This window comes from Lutzomyia longipalpis, chromosome 3 (assembly GCF_024334085.1).
Source record: "Lutzomyia longipalpis isolate SR_M1_2022 chromosome 3, ASM2433408v1".
In the NCBI taxonomy this organism is placed as follows: domain Eukaryota; kingdom Metazoa; phylum Arthropoda; class Insecta; order Diptera; family Psychodidae; genus Lutzomyia; species Lutzomyia longipalpis.
Genome location: NC_074709.1, coordinates 24,032,705 through 24,050,917, shown reverse-complemented (window position 1 = coordinate 24,050,917; position 18,213 = coordinate 24,032,705). Strand labels below are relative to the sequence as shown.

At 35.5% G+C, this 18,213-nt stretch overlaps 4 protein-coding genes and 6 non-coding genes across 10 annotated transcripts in view; 3 read left to right on the top strand and 7 right to left on the bottom strand.

The window, feature by feature from the left end:
• The window catches only part of LOC129792881 (activating transcription factor 7-interacting protein 1), a 481,750-nt gene that overhangs the window by 338,666 nt on the left and 124,871 nt on the right, over positions 1-18,213 (bottom strand). The gene's annotated exons all lie outside the window — the stretch shown is intronic.
• LOC129794357 (5S ribosomal RNA) lies at positions 501-619 on the bottom strand. The gene has a single exon (XR_008751024.1). It is a non-coding gene; the product is annotated as a 5S ribosomal RNA (ribosomal RNA).
• On the bottom strand, positions 718-2,786 carry LOC129792943 (adenylosuccinate lyase). The gene is made up of 3 exons (XM_055832402.1): positions 2,250-2,786; positions 1,672-2,172; positions 718-1,602 (listed from the first exon to the last, which is right to left on the bottom strand). Exons 1-3 carry the CDS (start codon positions 2,388-2,390, stop codon positions 796-798), a joined length of 1,449 nt encoding a protein of 482 aa, XP_055688377.1. The 5' UTR covers positions 2,391-2,786; the 3' UTR covers positions 718-795.
• Positions 3,205-3,323, bottom strand: LOC129794356 (5S ribosomal RNA). Its single transcript, XR_008751023.1, has one exon. It is a non-coding gene; the product is annotated as a 5S ribosomal RNA (ribosomal RNA).
• Positions 3,692-3,810, top strand: LOC129794354 (5S ribosomal RNA). The gene has a single exon (XR_008751022.1). It is a non-coding gene; the product is annotated as a 5S ribosomal RNA (ribosomal RNA).
• LOC129793003 (uncharacterized) lies at positions 5,460-6,109 on the bottom strand. Its single transcript, XM_055832526.1, has 3 exons — positions 6,017-6,109; positions 5,734-5,925; positions 5,460-5,661 (listed from the first exon to the last, which is right to left on the bottom strand). The coding sequence occupies exons 1-3, from the start codon at positions 6,026-6,028 to the stop codon at positions 5,623-5,625; spliced, it is 243 nt and encodes an 80-aa protein (XP_055688501.1). The 5' UTR covers positions 6,029-6,109; the 3' UTR covers positions 5,460-5,622.
• Trnai-aau (transfer RNA isoleucine (anticodon AAU)) lies at positions 6,790-6,863 on the top strand. Its single transcript has one exon. It is a non-coding gene; the product is annotated as a tRNA-Ile (tRNA).
• On the bottom strand, positions 7,325-7,443 carry LOC129794353 (5S ribosomal RNA). Its single transcript, XR_008751021.1, has one exon. It is a non-coding gene; the product is annotated as a 5S ribosomal RNA (ribosomal RNA).
• Positions 7,855-7,973, top strand: LOC129794352 (5S ribosomal RNA). Its single transcript, XR_008751020.1, has one exon. It is a non-coding gene; the product is annotated as a 5S ribosomal RNA (ribosomal RNA).
• On the bottom strand, positions 15,169-15,841 carry LOC129792325 (larval/pupal cuticle protein H1C-like). Its single transcript, XM_055831236.1, has 2 exons — positions 15,801-15,841; positions 15,169-15,666 (listed from the first exon to the last, which is right to left on the bottom strand). The coding sequence occupies exons 1-2, from the start codon at positions 15,810-15,812 to the stop codon at positions 15,169-15,171; spliced, it is 510 nt and encodes a 169-aa protein (XP_055687211.1). The 5' UTR covers positions 15,813-15,841.

The following is an 18,213-nucleotide window of genomic DNA, read 5'->3' as shown; positions in this document are numbered from 1 at the left end:
CGCTGTAACTGTAGCACTGTTTATGTAGGTATTAATACATAATTTCCCAATCAATGAAATGAGCTTTGAGAGGCAAAAAAAAAGAGTTCTGGACACAAATAGTGGTCGCGTAGCATAATCCTCCAGTTCCGGCTCCGGGAGAAAGTCCAATAAAATGTTTTATTCTGCTGCACTTGGTTGATTTTGCGCAATTTGATCATTTTTGAAATTAAACGAGCATCTAATTCTTGGATATCAATTTTCGTCATACGCATGATGTGTGTAGGTTTAGTGGTTTTATTTATGCAATGTTTTCTAAGAAAAATTGATCAAGATGTTAGGCATTTTTGAAAGATTCTTCAGAAATTTCGTAAGATTGTCTGATGAACAACATTTATCAAAGATCTTTTAATCGTTCAGTTTATGATGAAAAAATATCCATTTGAAGAAATTAATACAACTTACTTAGAAAATTCTAAAAAGTTTCAAGAAAAATTCTAAAAAATTGAAGAAAAAAGGAATGCCAAGGGCACGCGGTGTTCCCAAGCGGTCCCCCATCCAAGTACTAACCGCGCCCGATGCTGCTTGACTTCGGTGATCGGACGAGAACCGGTATGTTCAGCATGGTATGGCCCTTGACGAGAGCATCATGCTTTGAAGACGGAAGACATTCTAAGAAATCTGGGAAATTTCGTAGCTTCTAACGTGAATTTCAAATTATTGAATGAAAAATAAACGTTTTTTTTTCAATTAATAACTTCTTTTATTTCAAACAATATCCCAAAAAATGAAAAATTATTATTTGTAGCATATTTTTTAAATGTTCAACTGGACAGCTTTCAACCCCTTAAGATGATCCTTGTATTTCCCCAAAATTGGAGCCACTTCCTCTTCGAGAAATTCATCAACTTGCTCAGCTGCTCGACCAATGAATGTTTTTGGATCGAGAATAGCATCCAATTGCGATATAATTGGTGCAAAGTAGGGATCAGCCTTAATTCTAGCCACCAGATCATTATCCTTGCCGTGTTCCTTCACCTGAGCCCCTGCCTCGTGCGAGAGAACACGAATTTTTTCATGACACACCTGACGATCACCACCTGCCTTCACCATTGCCATGATCACATTCTCCGCAGACATGAATGGAAGTTCTTGAGCAATATGACGCTCAATCACTTTGGGATAGACAACGAGTCCCTGGGAGACATTCAAAAGGGTCAAAAGTACCGCATCGGCACTCAGGAAAGCTTCTGAAAGAGTCAAACGCCTATTTGCGGAGTCATCGAGGGTCCTTTCGAACCACTGAGTTGCATAGGTGTTTGCTGCATTGGCATGGAGGGTGATCAAGTGCCTTGCAATAGCACAGCATCGTTCAGATCGCATTGGGTTGCGTTTGTAGGGCATGGCTGATGACCCAATTTGAGTGCTCTCGAAGGGTTCCTCAACTTCCTTTCGTGAAGCCAAAATGCGCAAATCTGAGCACATTTTGTGTACAGTTGCACCAAAACTCGAAAGAGCAGCCACAACTTCCACATCCACTTTGCGGGAGTACGTTTGACCAGTAACAGGGTAGCACTTTGAGAATCCTGCCAGCTCACCAACTCTCTTGTCCAAAGCGCGAACCTATAATTTCAGAAAGGGAATTTCACAGTTAAGAGAATTCCAACAGAAAGAAATCCTCTAAAAACTCACTTTAGCTCCATTCCCATCAAAAAGCTGCAGGAATGATGCCTGAGTCCCCGTGGTTCCTTTCACACCGCGGAAGCAGAGATCTTCACGGCATCTCCTGAGTGCCCTCTCGTCCATGAGCAAGTCAGAAATCCAGAGAGTAGCTCTCTTGCCCACGGTAGTCAACTGTGCCGGTTGCATGTGGGTGAAACCCAGAGTTGGGAGATTCCGATATTCTCTCGCGAATTCCGATAGACGCGAGATAACGCCCGCCACGCGATTCAGCAACAAATCGAGTCCAGCACGGATGATGAGGAGATCCGTATTGTCCCCAACGTAGCACGAAGTGGCGCCCAGGTGAATTATAGGGGCTGCTTTGGGGCACAACTTGGCAAAGACATGAACATGTGCCATGACATCGTGCCGTGTGAGCTTTTCCTCAGCAGCTGCAGCATCAAAGTCAATGTTGTCCACATTGGCTTCCATTTCAGCTATTTGATCATCAGTGATCTCCAGACCCAGTTCCTAAACCCAAATTAATTGTTAAAAGCATCGCAAATGATTTTCAAATGCTACACAGTTCTGTTGGATTTCTTACTCACCTTTTCAGCTTTAGCCAGCATAATCCAGAGTTTTCTCCATGTGGAAAATTTATTTTGATCACTAAAGAGGTACTGCATCTCCTTGCTGGCATATCGTGAGCTCAGCGGTGATCTATAGCCCAAAAATTCGTCTCCCGGCATGATTTTTGTGCTTTCTTTAAAACTTTTACAAATCTCTGATCAGCTAGTGTCGAGCCTCCTTGGACGACTACTTTGAAGCAACTGAATGCACTGCAAGCTCCAGAAATTGCGTAAACAAGTGAGATTGTGAAAATCAATCACAAATTGCGAAAATGCCACAGTCGAGATGATCCTTAGATGACCTTTTCTGTTGCGAAGAGATTAGCCTCAGTGCTATGATAGATTTCCGGAATTCAGCAAGATGAGTACCTCGGGGGAGGGATTACTCTCACTTTCTTAGCAAATTAAAAAAAAAACAAATTAATGAGGTCTTCTGATAAATATCTTGTTTATTTCTGAAGCTTATCAGGCAGGAGGGGAAATAGTTGAAACAGCCACAAAGACCACGTGGTTCATGACATTGGAAATTTTTAGGCGCAATTCCAATATTTCCAGTCATTTCCAGTTGGGTAAAAAGGCGGGAAAATCAATGCCAACATCGCTGGCATAAAAATGCAGGAACATTATTTATTCAAATAATATTAAAAACATAAAGATTTTTCTTTTTCAATATGTTAGGATGTTCTATTTTTCCACTCTTCCATGTTCAGTAATTCTTGATCTTTCACCTCTTGCAATATAATGGGACTGTGAAAAATTTTTAGGCGTTATTCCAACACACACTTCAGAGTTCAAAGGCGGAATATTTGAAATTTGCTTTGGAGTTTGGAAAAAATATTTAAAAAATTGATTAAAAAAATTACTTTAGATTTTTTTATAATTTCTTAAAATTCAAAGAATGTTCTACAGTTTAAAATTGAAGAAAAAAAAGGAATGCCAAGGGCACGCGGTGTTCCCAAGCGGTCCCCCATCCAAGTACTAACCGCGCCCGATGCTGCTTGACTTCGGTGATCGGACGAGAACCGGTATGTTCAGCATGGTATGGCCCTTGACGAGAGCATCATGCTTTGAAGACGGAAGACATTCTAAGACATCTTAAATATTTCTTAATTTTAATAAGATATTCAAAAGAGCTTTATAAAGAAGATATCAGATTAGCCTATCTGAAATCAAATCCCGTCGTTATATAAGCTTTACTTTGAGGTCAGATTAAAAAGCTTCACCTTCATATACTCCTCATTCTTCACGTTTCGAAGTTTGAATAACTTGAACTTCTTTTCATGCCTAGACTAACCTTTAATCTTTAAATAATATTTTAACTTGATTTTAATAAAAATCCTTATAAACATATTAATTTATGAGTCAATAATCCAGATTAAGATTTCTTAGAATGTCCACCGTCTTCAAAGCATGATGCTCTTGTCAAGGGCCATACCATGCTGAACATACCGGTTCTCGTCCGATCACCGAAGTCAAGCAGCATCGGGCGCGGTTAGTACTTGGATGGGGGACCGCTTGGGAACACCGCGTGCCCTTGGCATTCCTTTTTTAATTCTTAGGAATTTTTTATTACTTTAGTCCTTATAAGGACATTTTAATTTTCAATTTAGTGAATTTATTGAATTGATCAGTAATTACTAATGAATTATGAAATAATTTTGTTTTAGATCCAGCAGCAATTCAATTAATTTTAATTCAAAAAATTCACTCTTAAGCCTAAGCGATGCTAAAATAAAATAGAGGAGGAAATTTAGGAAATTTATAAAAAAAAAAATTATCTGTATCCCTTTCTTTTTATTTTCCTTTGTTTTTGTATGTTTCACAAATTTTGATATTAGGAATAAAATTTATTATTGAAAAAAAAAACAGCCTATTCTTGTGTGCAATATTGTAAACGACCTTATTTGCTTACCAATACGGATCAACTCTCCATCGGCCCTCTCAAGTTTCTCAAAGAAAAATGTACAGGTAAGCTGACCAAGCTTACGAGAGCTGTGTTTCTTTCAGTGAACGAATTTTGTGAGAGCAAACTAGAACGCAAATTAATTTAAATACGCGCAAAGTCGGGGAAAGTAGAAAAGTCATACGCTAACAAATCTTTAAAAGGCCATATCTCGAGAACGGATCCATAGATTTTCATAAATTTTTTTTGTTTTAAAGGTCTCGAAGTCAGCTATAACATATCGAAAAATGAAAAAAATTTATGTCGCCATTTTCGAAAAATTCGAGTTCGAAATTTTTTGAAAACTTTGTTTTCGATTTTAGCGCCTCTTGCGGTCATTTCTCGAAGTTGCAATGTTCTAGACATTTGTAGGGTTTCTCGAAACCTTTCATTTGCGCTTGAGTTGATCAAGATCGGACTTGTAGAATCCGAGATATGATATGCCAACTTTGGAAGGCTATATCTCGAGAACGGATCCATAGATTTTCTTCATTTTTGGCACGAAGCTAGATAATATGGTCAGCTACAATATATCAAAAAATGAAAAAAATTTATGTCGCCGTTTTCGAGATATTCATCGAAAACTAATCGAAAATTTTGTTTTCGATTTTTGGCCCCCTAGCGGTCACTTTTGAAACTTCGGATGTTCTAGAGAGTTGTAGGGTTTGTTGAGATCTTTCATTTGACCCCGGGTTGATCAAAATCGGTCAAGCCGTTTTCGAGTTATGGTCGATTTTCGATGAAAAATTGTGGCGGTCATATTGACTAAACGACTTGACCGATTTTCGAAAATGAGGTATCGTTGGAAAGGTCTTGATGGCCCCTACAACATATAAAAATTTCAACCCTCTAGCTATAATAGCGGCTGAGATATAGGTAAAACAAAATTTTGAGGTTATTCAAAATGGCGGACGGAGGGGTGGGGGGTAAAATTTGACATCATAATCGGATGTCTTCCGGTCGATATTTAAACTTTGCCGTTTACCGCAAGTCTCTATCTATTACCGTTCTCTTGTAATTTAACGTTGTACTACGGACGGCCGGACGGACGGCCGGACAGACGGCCGGACGGACGGCCGGCCGGAAAAAATTTTTTTTTGGCGCATACGTTTTTTGGAATGTGGGGACCCTAATTCGTGCTCATCCCAAGTTTGAGCCCGATCTGACGACTTTCGATTTTGCTCGGTACACAAAAGCTGTGTCTGAAAGAAACACAGCTAAAAAACTTCACAAGAAATTGAGCAAAATTAGTTTTTAAAACGAATTTATTGCTGCACTTTTCCACTTTGTAATTTCAGACTTCACAATTTTTTTCTTTTATCAACATCTTCCATTTTATTTTGACCGCTGAGATGAGAAGGGTTGAGCTTGATCGGTTGCTGGAATCGAAAAAGAGATCTCTTTTGCCGCTTAATAGGCGTAATAGGTGTGTGCATACGGGTAGCCCACCTGTTTTCAGGTACAAAAGCATATGTTATTCAAAATCACGAAATAACGAACATTTTGGGCGGAAATACTCACGCTGTATGCACTGTATGCAATAGGGGCGGTTGCGTATGTTAGAGGCAAAACAGGGGCAACGGCAGCGACATGAGTGGCATGAGCAGTGCTTGCTGGTGCTTCTGGGGCTGGAGCAATTCTAGCCACAAGAGCAGGAGAGGCAACAAGAGCTGGGGCAGCAGAAGCCACCGCCAAAACAGCAAGGAGCACAACCTACAAAGAATCACCACAAATACAAAGAATGTAATAATCAATAATGCAACCATTAAATGCATAAAAAATAATTTAAAAATTTAATATTTACGAATTTAAACATTTTGCCACAAAAATTCACTTTTCTAGACACACACGCTACGGAATGGGATGAGATTCTGAACAGCTCTGCTGATCATGCAAGGACTTTTATAATGCCCCGCGGAGTCCCGCCTGCTTCGCGTGATTTCCATCTTTGTGCCACCTGCGATACATCCAGATCTCATTTGGACGTCTCTGTGATCTCATTTGTGGTAATTCTTGTCCATAATCCAGTACAGATGATTCTATTTGTCTCTTTTGCTTTCCATCTTCGCATCCTATTCTATTATATTCGCGGAAGTCGCTCTCTGTTGCCAATTGCACGTATATGCTATACGCTTTGTGATGATAAAATAAAGAATATAAATAAAATATGTAACAAGTATGTAGTGTTGGTAGATTCTTTTTGTACTTGTCCAGTATGCAAATACAAAAGTTTAATCCAGCATGGATTAATCTTAACTATTTATACAAAAAAAAAGAAATAGAACAATCAATCATGGGCGGAAAAGCTTTAAAGTTTAAAAATAGATCGGGAGAAAACTCAAGAAACTTTTCAGTTCCGTGTTTGAATTTTCTCATCAAAACATACTTAAATCACAAATTAAAAATCAAATCTTTAAGGTTTTTTTCATGAAAAAAAAGTATTAGTGAGAAGATTTAAAGAAAAATCCTTAGCAATGAGTGAGATGAAAAATATTTGGGAGAATTGGCGTAAAAGAGAAGTAAAATGTTGCGATATGCTCAAATATGAGAAGAAAGTTTGTTCAGAGTACGTCATGTGGCCCATTAGCTCAGTTGGTTAGAGCGTCGTGCTAATAACGCGAAGGTCGTGGGTTCGATCCCCCCATGGGCCATCCTTTTTATTTTTATCTTTGAATTTTTGAAATTTATTTATTTATTATTTATTGTTTTATTCAATAATATTTTTAACGTATTTTGTATATTAAGCTGTGCATATCTCCTGTGAAAATGCTTGATGCTTTTCACTATGATTAGATTAAAAGAGAATTTTATCACTCATTATTACACAGAATTTTATCACTATTTTTTATTACTCATTTGCCCAAGTTAAAGGTCCTAAATCATTTTTTAATTTGTATGATTTTATGATATGTTTTCTACTAAAAAATCATATCATTAAGTAAAACTTTTAATAAACTTTTTACTCGCGAATGTGCGGAAATTATAATTTTATTTCCATTGTTATTTGCAATGAATTTAAGTTTGATAGGTTTGATATTAAACCTATGTTTTTATTCTCATCTTCGCAACATCTTTGCAAAAAGAAAACCTTGAAAAAACGAAAAAAATTGAATGCCAAGGGCACGCGGTGTTCCCAAGCGGTCCCCCATCCAAGTACTAACCGCGCCCGATGCTGCTTGACTTCGGTGATCGGACGAGAACCGGTATGTTCAGCATGGTATGGCCCTTGACGAGAGCATTTTGCTTGGATGCGGGTAATATTCTAAATTAGTTAGAAGATCTTTCCATTTTCTTGAACTGCAAGTGATTAAACTAATTAACACAAATCTTTAATTATTCAATAAAAATATTTATTCAGGCTTTTATAACATAAGTAGTTGCAAATCTTTCAAGAAAAGTCTACATAATTCTCTTCGTGCTATGTATTTTCTAATTCTATATAATCTTAATAAATCCTAATTTTTTAAAGCAAATTTTCCCTGTGAGAGTTTCGAGCAACATCTTCAAATAGCACGAATGTTTAATGTTTCTCCCGTAATTTATGTTCTATACTAAATCTATTTCGTTACAATTGAACTCAGAAAATTGAGAATTGTTCTAGATTTCTTAGAATGTATTCCGTCTTCAGAGCAAGAGGTTCTCGTCAAGGGCCATACCATGCTGAACATACCGGTTCTCGTCCGATCACCGAAGTCAAGCAGCATCGGGCGCGGTTAGTACTTGGATGGGGGACCGCTTGGGAACACCGCGTGCCCTTGGCATTCCTTTTTCTTTCTTTTTTTTTTAACAATTTTCTTTTTCATATCTTTCCTTTAAAGGCGGTAAAAGTTATTTTTAAGGATCATAAAGTACCTAACATAAACCTCTAAGATTTGAATGAAAGCATTTTTCACTATTTTAACAGTTAAGTAGAGGTATTAGCAAAGAAGCTCTTCGTTTAATTGTGGTTGATTTTAATGCTATTTCAACGAATTTAATTTATTTATTATTATTTTTTTCCTATTTAAATATTCCGCACGAGTCTTCTGAAGAATTTTAAATATTATTAATGAGTCTCATAATAATAATGCCTTTTTTTTCTTAACACCTTCTAACTCATGATTGTTTGTTTTTTTGCTCATACCAACATAAATGATAGTCATTAAAATAAAACTGGCTAAACAACAAAGTTCAACGCTTATTAATTTACGCAATAATGGTACGTAATTTATCTTCGTTTAAGAGGCGATAAATTGACTCCTCAAAATATATCTTCTCCGCTGTGTGAGCATTTTGAACTTGCTAATTGCATGATGATATCATTTAATTTCTTAAGCGATATTGCGGCTATGTTTATGGATATTATGCGCGTTGAAATTATCACTTTAAAGATGATTTTAATTTGAATCATGTTGCAATATCAAGTCTGCGCGAATTTCTCCTTTATTATTTTTTTTTGGAGAAAAAATCATAAAGCGAATGATGCCTTTCGCGATGAATTATTTAGAGCACTTCAGACTAAGGCATGAGAAAAAAATTAATTCTCAAGAAAATGTTAATTCCGGGCAATTAAATCACGAGTTTTATTTTTTTACGAGCTATAGAGACAATTTTATTGTGTTGTCGCTACCCGTGGGTGGAATAAAGCTCTGTCGAAGCTGGCTTTTAATGGAAATTATATCAGCACAGTTTATACCTATATTTTCCCTATTATGTTTTTTTTTTTTCGATGCGGTTTTGGTGCAATAAATTCAATTGTATTTGGCTAAAAAATATAATTTTCTCTTGCAAAAATTATTTTTTTGCAAGGTTTATGAGTTAATTTTCAAAAAAGAGCTTTTGTAATGAAGCTTAATAAATGTTGCCATGAAGTATTTGGATTTTTTTTATGATATAGGTACTCATTTGCAATATATGCTCATAAATATTTGAAGACCATAATCATAAAGTAATGTAGGCTGTCAGCAAAAAATTGACCGGAATTCAAAGTAATGTGGGTGATGAAAATTCTCACCCACAATTTAAAAAAAAATTGATTTTATGCATATTTTATCGTTTTTTTTTTATAAAGTTTCTTTAATATTCGGTTGTTCAATTTTTTTTTTCTAAGCAACTTCTTGGTGTTAAATTCTTGAACCAGAATCTTGTTGCACCCTGTATCCCCGCCACAATCAATTTTTGAATTTCTGAGGGTTCCAGCTGGGAATTGGAACATCTCTCACTCTCTTCCCTGACGACCGTCATTGAGATTGGCAGCAAAATGGATTGTGGAGTTTTGAATTTTGAACTTTTTTAATTTTAAGTGAAATATTGTATATAATTTTCCTTTTGCTGCAAATTTGTAAATATGTAAGTTATTTTCCACATTTTCTTTATTTTCCCACGCGGGATCACCATATTAGGGTGATCTGGCGCCCAATTTTTATATTTTTCAATTATAAACCGCGTGGAAATATTTGTAAAATTATTCTTTGAATTATTGTAAATAAATTGTATATAAGTGGAAATTCAATTTTTTGTTAATTTTCCTAATTTTCTCGATTTTCCACAATCATGGGATTTTTAATCGTAACATTTGGCGCCCAACTAGAGGCTTTAACCACCATAATTTTCATGCTTTTTTCCGCCTTCGCTAGCAGGCAAATTTTTGAATTTTAATAATTTTTCATTTTGAATTAAATTTTTGTGCATTTTGCAGCACAAAATTATTTTCTTATCTAAAATTTCCGTTTTCAAACCGGTTTCGATTGCTCTCTCACAATCGAACATTATTCTCAATTAATTTCTTTTTGAGAGAGTAAAGCAAATGAGTAAGAGAGTGAGAGGATTTTTGTTACAGCTTGTCTCTTGATCTAGAGCGCTCTAGCAAGTATTATTTTTCCCTCTCTGCGTAATTTCTCTACGCAACTCTATACTCTACTCTATTTTGCTCTACATCGATATCCAATCTATGTTTCTCTCTTAATTGCTCTTTACTATTTTTATATCTTGGAGTCTTATAATTCTTCCTCTCTACATTTTTTATTTCATCCAATTCCCTAATTTTTTCTCTTTTCCTCATAAATATTTTTCCTTTCTCAACATTTTTACAATGGCAGAGTACAAAAAGTCAATTGGAGATAGATTTTCTGCCTTTAGAGCACTTATTAAGGAATCCAAACCGATTTTTCCTCATGCTATTGAGAGCCATAAATGATTGAGACTGTTAATTATGTAAATATTATGCAAAACATACACGATCCTACTTGGAAGGATTATGAAACACACAAAAGATTTTAGATCAAATTAATTTAAATTTAATTTCTCATTCGCTGGATATTTTTCTGATTTTTCAAGATCAATTTTATGAATGGTATGATCTAATTTGTAGATTTGGATGTTCTTTTCCCAAGTTTACGTTCTGTCGATTTGGATGTTCCTTTCCCAAATTCACAGTCCCTCGTTTGGCCGGCGAGAAATATTTTTGATCTGCATTTGTGATCTTGAGCAGTTTCTATGCGGGGAGAATTTCTTATTTTCTTGATTGGATTTAATATCTTAAATATTTATTATTATTTTTATTTTTCTTAAATTTATCTTGAGTGTCGGACATACGGATCTACATACGATAAAGTATATTTTATTTGACTACCGTATTTCTGTGGTATTGCTCGTTTTCAAATTTTTCCACTTAACGCATTTCACCGTGGTATCGATTATGGCCACTGGCTAAATTCCTAACCCTCCGCAGCCATAGCTGCATATGCTATTTCGCTGGGCGAGGCTATGCAGGCAAGATCGGCATAATTTTGTGTATATTGAATATTGGTCGCCGCACCACAGTACATGGCACAAAGACGGAGTAGCGTAGGAGCCAAACAGGGAATAATGGAAAACCATTTTCCCAGGGGAATGCGGTGAGGGGATAGTTTGGAAGCAGGATCATTGCTACGGGGATATTGTCAAGTAGAGTATCGCCTTCGGATGTATTTCTTTATCTTCGATCATTTAAGTGCAATTTAAGACATCTTTTTTCTACGATTTTTCTTATAAAAAAGAATTCGTAATATTTTTTATTTCTTCCATCTTCCTTAAGTGGGTGTTAATAGTTGAATATGGGGTAGAACTTTCAGAGTGGACGCACAATGAGTTTTCTCCCCCGTGTACTATTTCTCCTATAATTTTTATTTCTCCTTTCATAGTTTTAAGAATATGCAGATGAAATATTCTCCTTGATGATTTTTTTTTGTTTTTATTTATTCTAATGAAGTTCTAGATCTAAAACAATTTGATGATTTTCTTTTTTATTTTTTTTTTATGGATATTATGGTGTAATATCGGGTAGGATTTTCAGAGAGTGCAATTGAATTTCCTTTCCTTTATCCTATATTTCCTATTCTTTTTTCCCCAAGTCAAGACTCTTTTTTCTTTTTCTCTTTTTTCTTTTTTTTTTTTAAGTATTAGATATTGTTGCACCCTGTATCCCCGCCACAATCAATTTTTGAATTTCTGAGGGTTCCAGCTGGGAATTGGAACATCTCTCACTCTCTTCCCTGACGACCGTCGACCAGATAGGCAGCAAAATGGGTTGTGGAGTATTTAATTTTTGTATTATATAATTTTCAAGTGAATTTTGTAATTATCTCTCATTTTGCTCCTATATTGTACATATGTAAGTAATTTCAATGGATTTTCTTTATTTTCCCACGCGGGATCACCATTTCGGGTGATCTGGCGCCCAATTTTATATTTTATTAATCACAAACCGCGTGGATTATTGTATAAAAATTTTATTGAAAATATTGTAAATATAATTTTCTGTATGAGTGAAATTTAAATTTTTCTTTCATTTTTTTTTGGCTCAAATTTATGAAGACCCTTTTCATACGCTACAATCTTAAGAAAAAAACTCTCACAAAAGTTTGAAATTATTTCACAAAATTCATGAATAAAACTTGTTCAACTAGACAGCTTTATCCATTTTTCTTCTCAATCTCCTTAATTTCGTGTGATATCTAAAAGAATAGAATATTTTAGCTTGATATTTCTCTCCTTTAAAAGACTTTGCAAAGAATTTTCATTGCCTAATAAAAAGAGCGGCAAAAAGTGCGAAATTAAGTGCTTCGGTTTAAATGTGAGGAACTCAACAAACGAGAATGGCTGGAAGAGAATTAATAAAAATGGAAACTTGTAAGTTGCTCCTCCAGCAGGCATTAAATAGCGTCTGGACAGAAAAGTGCCTTCTTGTTTTGTTGTAACATAAGAATCTTGTCACGGAGAGTGACCTTGTGGTGTTGTAGCTCACAGATCATGGTAGTACCTTCTCGTGGATTAGTTTTCAGGTCGTACCACGTCCATTGTGGTGTTGCCTGCCATCCAACACACATCCGCCACAGTCAACCAACACTTGGGGATCCAGAAGGCCTTATTAAGGCCCCAGAGAAGCCACAACTCATGCGGTGGCATTCCTATGTGCTCAATTGCGCGAATAGATCAACAATTAAATTCATCCATTCACCTGCAAGAATTTATCATTCCACACTGTTAAATGATTGAATTGCTAATCTCTCCAGTATAATTGATTAAAGGAAAATTCATTAAGAAATTATTTTTTTTTATCAGAAGGCAAAAGAATGTATTCATTTCTGGCCTAGCTTAAAAAAAAAGTTTAGTTTGAAAATAAAATGAAAGTCAGGTATAAGAAAACTTAATGCTTACTAAAAGCTTAAAAAATTAAGCTTGATTCTCAAAACTTAAACTCAAATCCTTAAAACTTAACTTAATTAAGCAAATCCTCGCTTGAAAACACTTAAGCGTGGCTTAAGAAATCGGGATTAGCCAAATAAAACCTATTATTTCAAGGAGCAACAATTAATTTTATTTAACTCCAAGACGTTGGTTCTTTCTAAAAAAAATGATTATGATTCGTTTATTTCAATTTGAAGAAATTTTCCGTTAAACCAAAAAAAAAATGAATAAACTCCTTAATTTCAATTTCAGTAAAAAATGTCAGTTCAATTAGCTAACATTGTATTTCTTCATTAAATCTGTGTGCGGCAATGCAATGGCTCATTGTTTTGCTGCCGCGATGGAAGTATAGAGCAAAGAAAAACAAAAAGATCAAATTCGAGACGAATGTGCGGAGGACTTTGTCATTGGAATATCATTTCGCGATGGTTGAATTTTACTTGAGCCTAAACTTTTGATGTTAACTGAAATTGCTCACAATTGATGAATTTTGCAACTGATCCACTTTCATGGGTGACACTCATATGTGAAAATTAATTTGATTACAAGGTTATAATTTATTCGTTCATTTGTAAAAATGCACGTTTGTTTCTCACAAATCGCGTCCACCGAATCAACTTGTTTTATTTCTTAAGCGATGCTGTGTGGTGATGCAAAAGAGGTTGAAGATTTTCAACATGATCTTTTCTTTTGTATTCGTGATTTACTGCAATTGCTGCCACTGTTGTGGAAGACGTGACACCCAAAGAATTGGTTGGTATATTTAAATTTTTTCGACTACGCATCAACATGGATGGTGCTTCATACCTTGAGATTATGTTGTAGTGTTTGATGGAGAGATTAAGATTTATATGTGGCAGAAGTATAATTAAGTCATACATATAAGGTAGTGGCAGGATCAGTAGCAAAAGCAAAGAGTAACACATAATTTAGTAGATTTATTGAGCCTTCACAGTAATTAATAGCTAAACGTGGTGCTAAAATGGGTAAAATAGACATCAACGCAATGAAGACAAGAAAATTTATTAATTCAAACAAATAATTTTCATAAAATCTAAAATTGGGAGGGACTATATTGCAGCTGTAATTTTGTACTCAAAATATCTCATAAAATATATTTTATTAATTTGATATTCAATTTTATTAATTTATTCCACGTAACAATATTACAGACTTCATGACTTGTCTACTATGGAGGCAGAATATTGTTTGATACAGATACTCACACTTAGATGGAGAAGGTGTGTCAACTGGTTAAGAATGGAAATTAAAATAGAAGCGCATAAAACATATTTCAAGGAGATGATTTAATTAATACCTAATCAGGGCACTTTTTCTATACACAAACAGCTCGCTTTGACTCGAAAACTTGAAGCTTTAGAAGCTTTATATTTTAATTTATTGAATTAAAATATTTTCTACAGAACTTAAAGACAAAATTAGATCATAAACTATCTACAAAACATTGTCAGTTTTTTTGTTAAATTGTTGACTAAATAAAACATCGATAGATAACGATGGAAGAAGATACATAAGAACTACCTGGCGCCTCCACTTAAAAATATATAATAAATAGCTTTGAATTTACCTTTGAATTTTAGTTTAATGAAAAAAATATTTGAATTTAATGTTTGTATATCTCTTCAGCATATTAAGTTTGCAATCTGACCCATAGTGAGTCAGTCACAGAGTGAAATTGCATATAAATACTTGTGTAATTCCGCATTATAATGTGACTACTTTGCATTAAAATGAAAGACTGCACAACTTAATTTTTTCTCTTGTCTCTTTTATTGGTCAAGGAGTTTGAACTTTGCTTTACCACCGTATATTTGTGACACCAAAAACCCAACAAATTGCGTTGAAAATTAAAATACGTCGTTTCACTTATTCGGTAACTCTCATTGGGGTTTCTTGGAGTGAATTTACATGACCCTCCGCATTGGTTCAGCATACATGATCTTGGGCAATTTGTTATGCGGAATTTATTGGATGGTTTAGGTCAAATTGTGGGTCAAGTACAGTGGGGAGGGTTGAAAGTGGAGCATCGAAGAATTTATTGGAGAGAAATAAAAGAAATGTTTCATTTTGTAAATTGTTCGTTCAATAATTTATTGAGCACCGAATCATTCTAATCTTTCACATTCAGCAGAATTGGCAGTTTTGGTGGGGAATGTGAACAATAGAAAGCGGCGTGGATGAACGTATCATCAGTCGATGGGGACGATGAGTGGGACCATCGCTGCTGAATTACCATCCGTAGCGGAGGGCTGGGGCGGCATAGGTGTGGGCGTAGGCGTGTGGGGCAGTGTAGGCGTAGGCGTGGGAGTAGAGATGGGGTTCGTAGTGGTGAGCATAACCAATGGGAGCGGTGTAGGTCTTGAGGACTGGGGTATCCTCATGGTAGGTCTTGACGAGTGGGGCACCCTCGACGATGGTCTTCTCGTATCCGTGAGCAAGGATGGGGTGAGCAATGCGCTCGGTGTTGTGGACAATGGTGGAGCTCTGGTGGGACACAGCAGTTGGGATGTGCTCAACAACATCGGCAACCTTCTTCACCACTGGGGTGTCCACAACGTGCACCTGGGGCTCAACCTCGACGTATGTGCGGCGCTCCAGCTCGGGCTTCACCACCGTGGCGTGGAGGGGTTCGGCATAGTGGACGGCTTTGGTGAGGATGGGGGCAGCATAGTGGGAGACTCCAGATGGGGCAGCGACGGCAACGGCCAGGATAGCAGACAACACCACCTAAAACAATCACAGAAAAAATACATTTCACATTAATCCCTCTGCTACACTTCACTTAAAATCCTTGCAAATCCTCAAGATTTTCAAAAAAAAATCCTTCTTTGATCACAAAAGAAAATTCACGAAGAACTCACCAATTTGAACATTTTGATTTGTTTTTGTTTTAAAGAGGTCTGTGCTGAATTTCTATGAGACCGAACTCAACTGTTTGACTGATGACTCTGCCCCATGTGCCGTGTGCTTTTATACCCAAATTTTCGTCCAAGAAATTCACTCGAGCTGCCTTTGGATTTTTCTTTTCCGCTCCCTCATCCCCCCACTCCCCTCTGCGCCACGCTCACGGATCGACCCGCAACCAGCCTACCGGGTCCCTCCATATACCAGTCCCCCGCCGAAAAAAAAATGTTAACGTGGAAAAGAAGGTGCACGAAGAACCAGAGCAGCAAGAAAACGCACACAAAAGTCCCATGAGTTGTGTTGACCATGAAAAAGCATCGAACCACAAGAAGTTTCCTCACTTTGACTCTTTCACCTCACACACGCGGTTTTGGCATGGCGGCGTCTCGATTGGAATTCACCAATTAATCCCTCAACGCAGCTTGGCCTCTAATCGCATTGGATGGATAATGAAGTCTCCCAACACGTTCTTGAAATTGCTTAGCAAATTTTTCTTGAAATTGATTGCCATCAATCATTTGGCACACATAATTTACATCATCAGCTTCCTGGGCCATATCACAATATATGTCTCTGCAAACACGAGATAAAATAAAAAGTAAAGAGAATTCGCTGTACACTTGCATTAATGAATAAAGTGAATGTACAGCGTGGTACACTTACTCTGCAAAATCATTTACTATTTTCCCTATTTTCTGTGAATGTTGTCTTCTGTAGATTTTTTTTGGTTGAAGTTTTTTTTTAAATAGTGCTCATTTTAATTACATTTTAAATAATTAAGAAAATTTTAATTGTTCTGTATAAAATTAAGTAATAAAATGGATAAGATCAACGAGGAATTTACTTTCTTTTTATTTAATAGTTCTTCTTCTTTAAAGAACTTTGTCCCTTTCCTCAGGAACAAATAAATTTTAGAATAGAATTACGATTTATTTTAACATTTCTTGATTTGGAACTTTTATGGATGTGCTAACATTTTCTATGGATTGTTTACACAATTTTAGTTAATTTTGGTCAAAGAAGCAATAATGTTCCTCTCGAGAGTTTAGGTCATAAAAATAATAAAAGGAGTTTACCCATTTTATATGACAAAACTCCTTCTTCGAGGAAGCGATTGAGAATCACGTAATCGTGCAGAAATTCAAGAAAGAATTTAAAAAAAAATCATCAAAGAGACTTTTAATTTTTCCCTAAGATCAGCTAAGAAAAACCGGCAAAAATTCGCAAAAATGTAAATAATTACGTCATCATTAGGTAGGCTTTTTCTCCCTTTAATTAAATGAACCATTTGCGTTCATTCAAATGGTTCGTCGGTGATTTTTGACAAAGTATTTTTTATAAAAGTGACCAAAATACAATTATGACGTCACTATTTATATTTTAGAACGTTTTATTCAAAAACATATTCAAATTTTTGTGGATCTTTTTCAAATGATTTTGATCATTAAACCATAAACACTAGTTTGGAAAGAAGAAAGATTTTTTTTTCAATTCAAATCCTGATCATTAACAAAAAACGGGTTAACTCCTTTATCAAATATATAATTTTCTAAAGAAATATTGAAGGAAAATTAAAAGAAATATTCCAGATTTACTTTGAAAATTCTTTGAAAAATTAAAGAATTCTCTTTAAAACTTTCACAATCGATTGATTATGACCACAGATTCCATATAGATTACAAAATCAGCAAAGTGCGAGCTATGCAAAAGGCATACCAAAAATCTGCAAGATCACATTGAGCCAGAGGCTGAGACTTTGCAAATTCTCACGCAAGTGACATTTTAGGGTAACCCGAAAAGAGTGGACTTTTTGAATGAAGAAAAAAAAGTCACTCCATGGTCTTCTCATTTCAATTTGAAAGCTATTTTTAAAAATAGGAGAATTTAGAGAATGTGCAACACATTTCTTTTAAAAGTTTTTATAATGAAATTCAGCTTGGCTTTAATTTAAATCAACGCCACCATGTGATGTGAATGCGTAATTTTTTGCAAAATAATATTCCTCAACAAAGCTGTTGAACCACATTTTTGTGAAGAAGCGCGAGGGTATTGTTATTTTATGGCTTATCTCAAAATTTTGTCAAATTTCTCACACTATATTTTAAAATAATAAAAATAAAATTTGCAATCCTAAAAGTGATTTTGCAAACTAGAGACACGAGAAGACTTTCTTGAAGGAGAGGCTTGAGCGTCAAAACATAAGTTTTGTATATAGCATTTTAACAGTTCCGTTATAAGAATATTATTGATTGTGGACAAGATACCTATAATTTTTTTTTATTTCAAGACAAGCTTCTTGTGATGACGAATTTTGGACTCTTGGAGGTCTTGAACAAGATTTTGGGTACTCTGCGTTAAAAGCCACGGCTT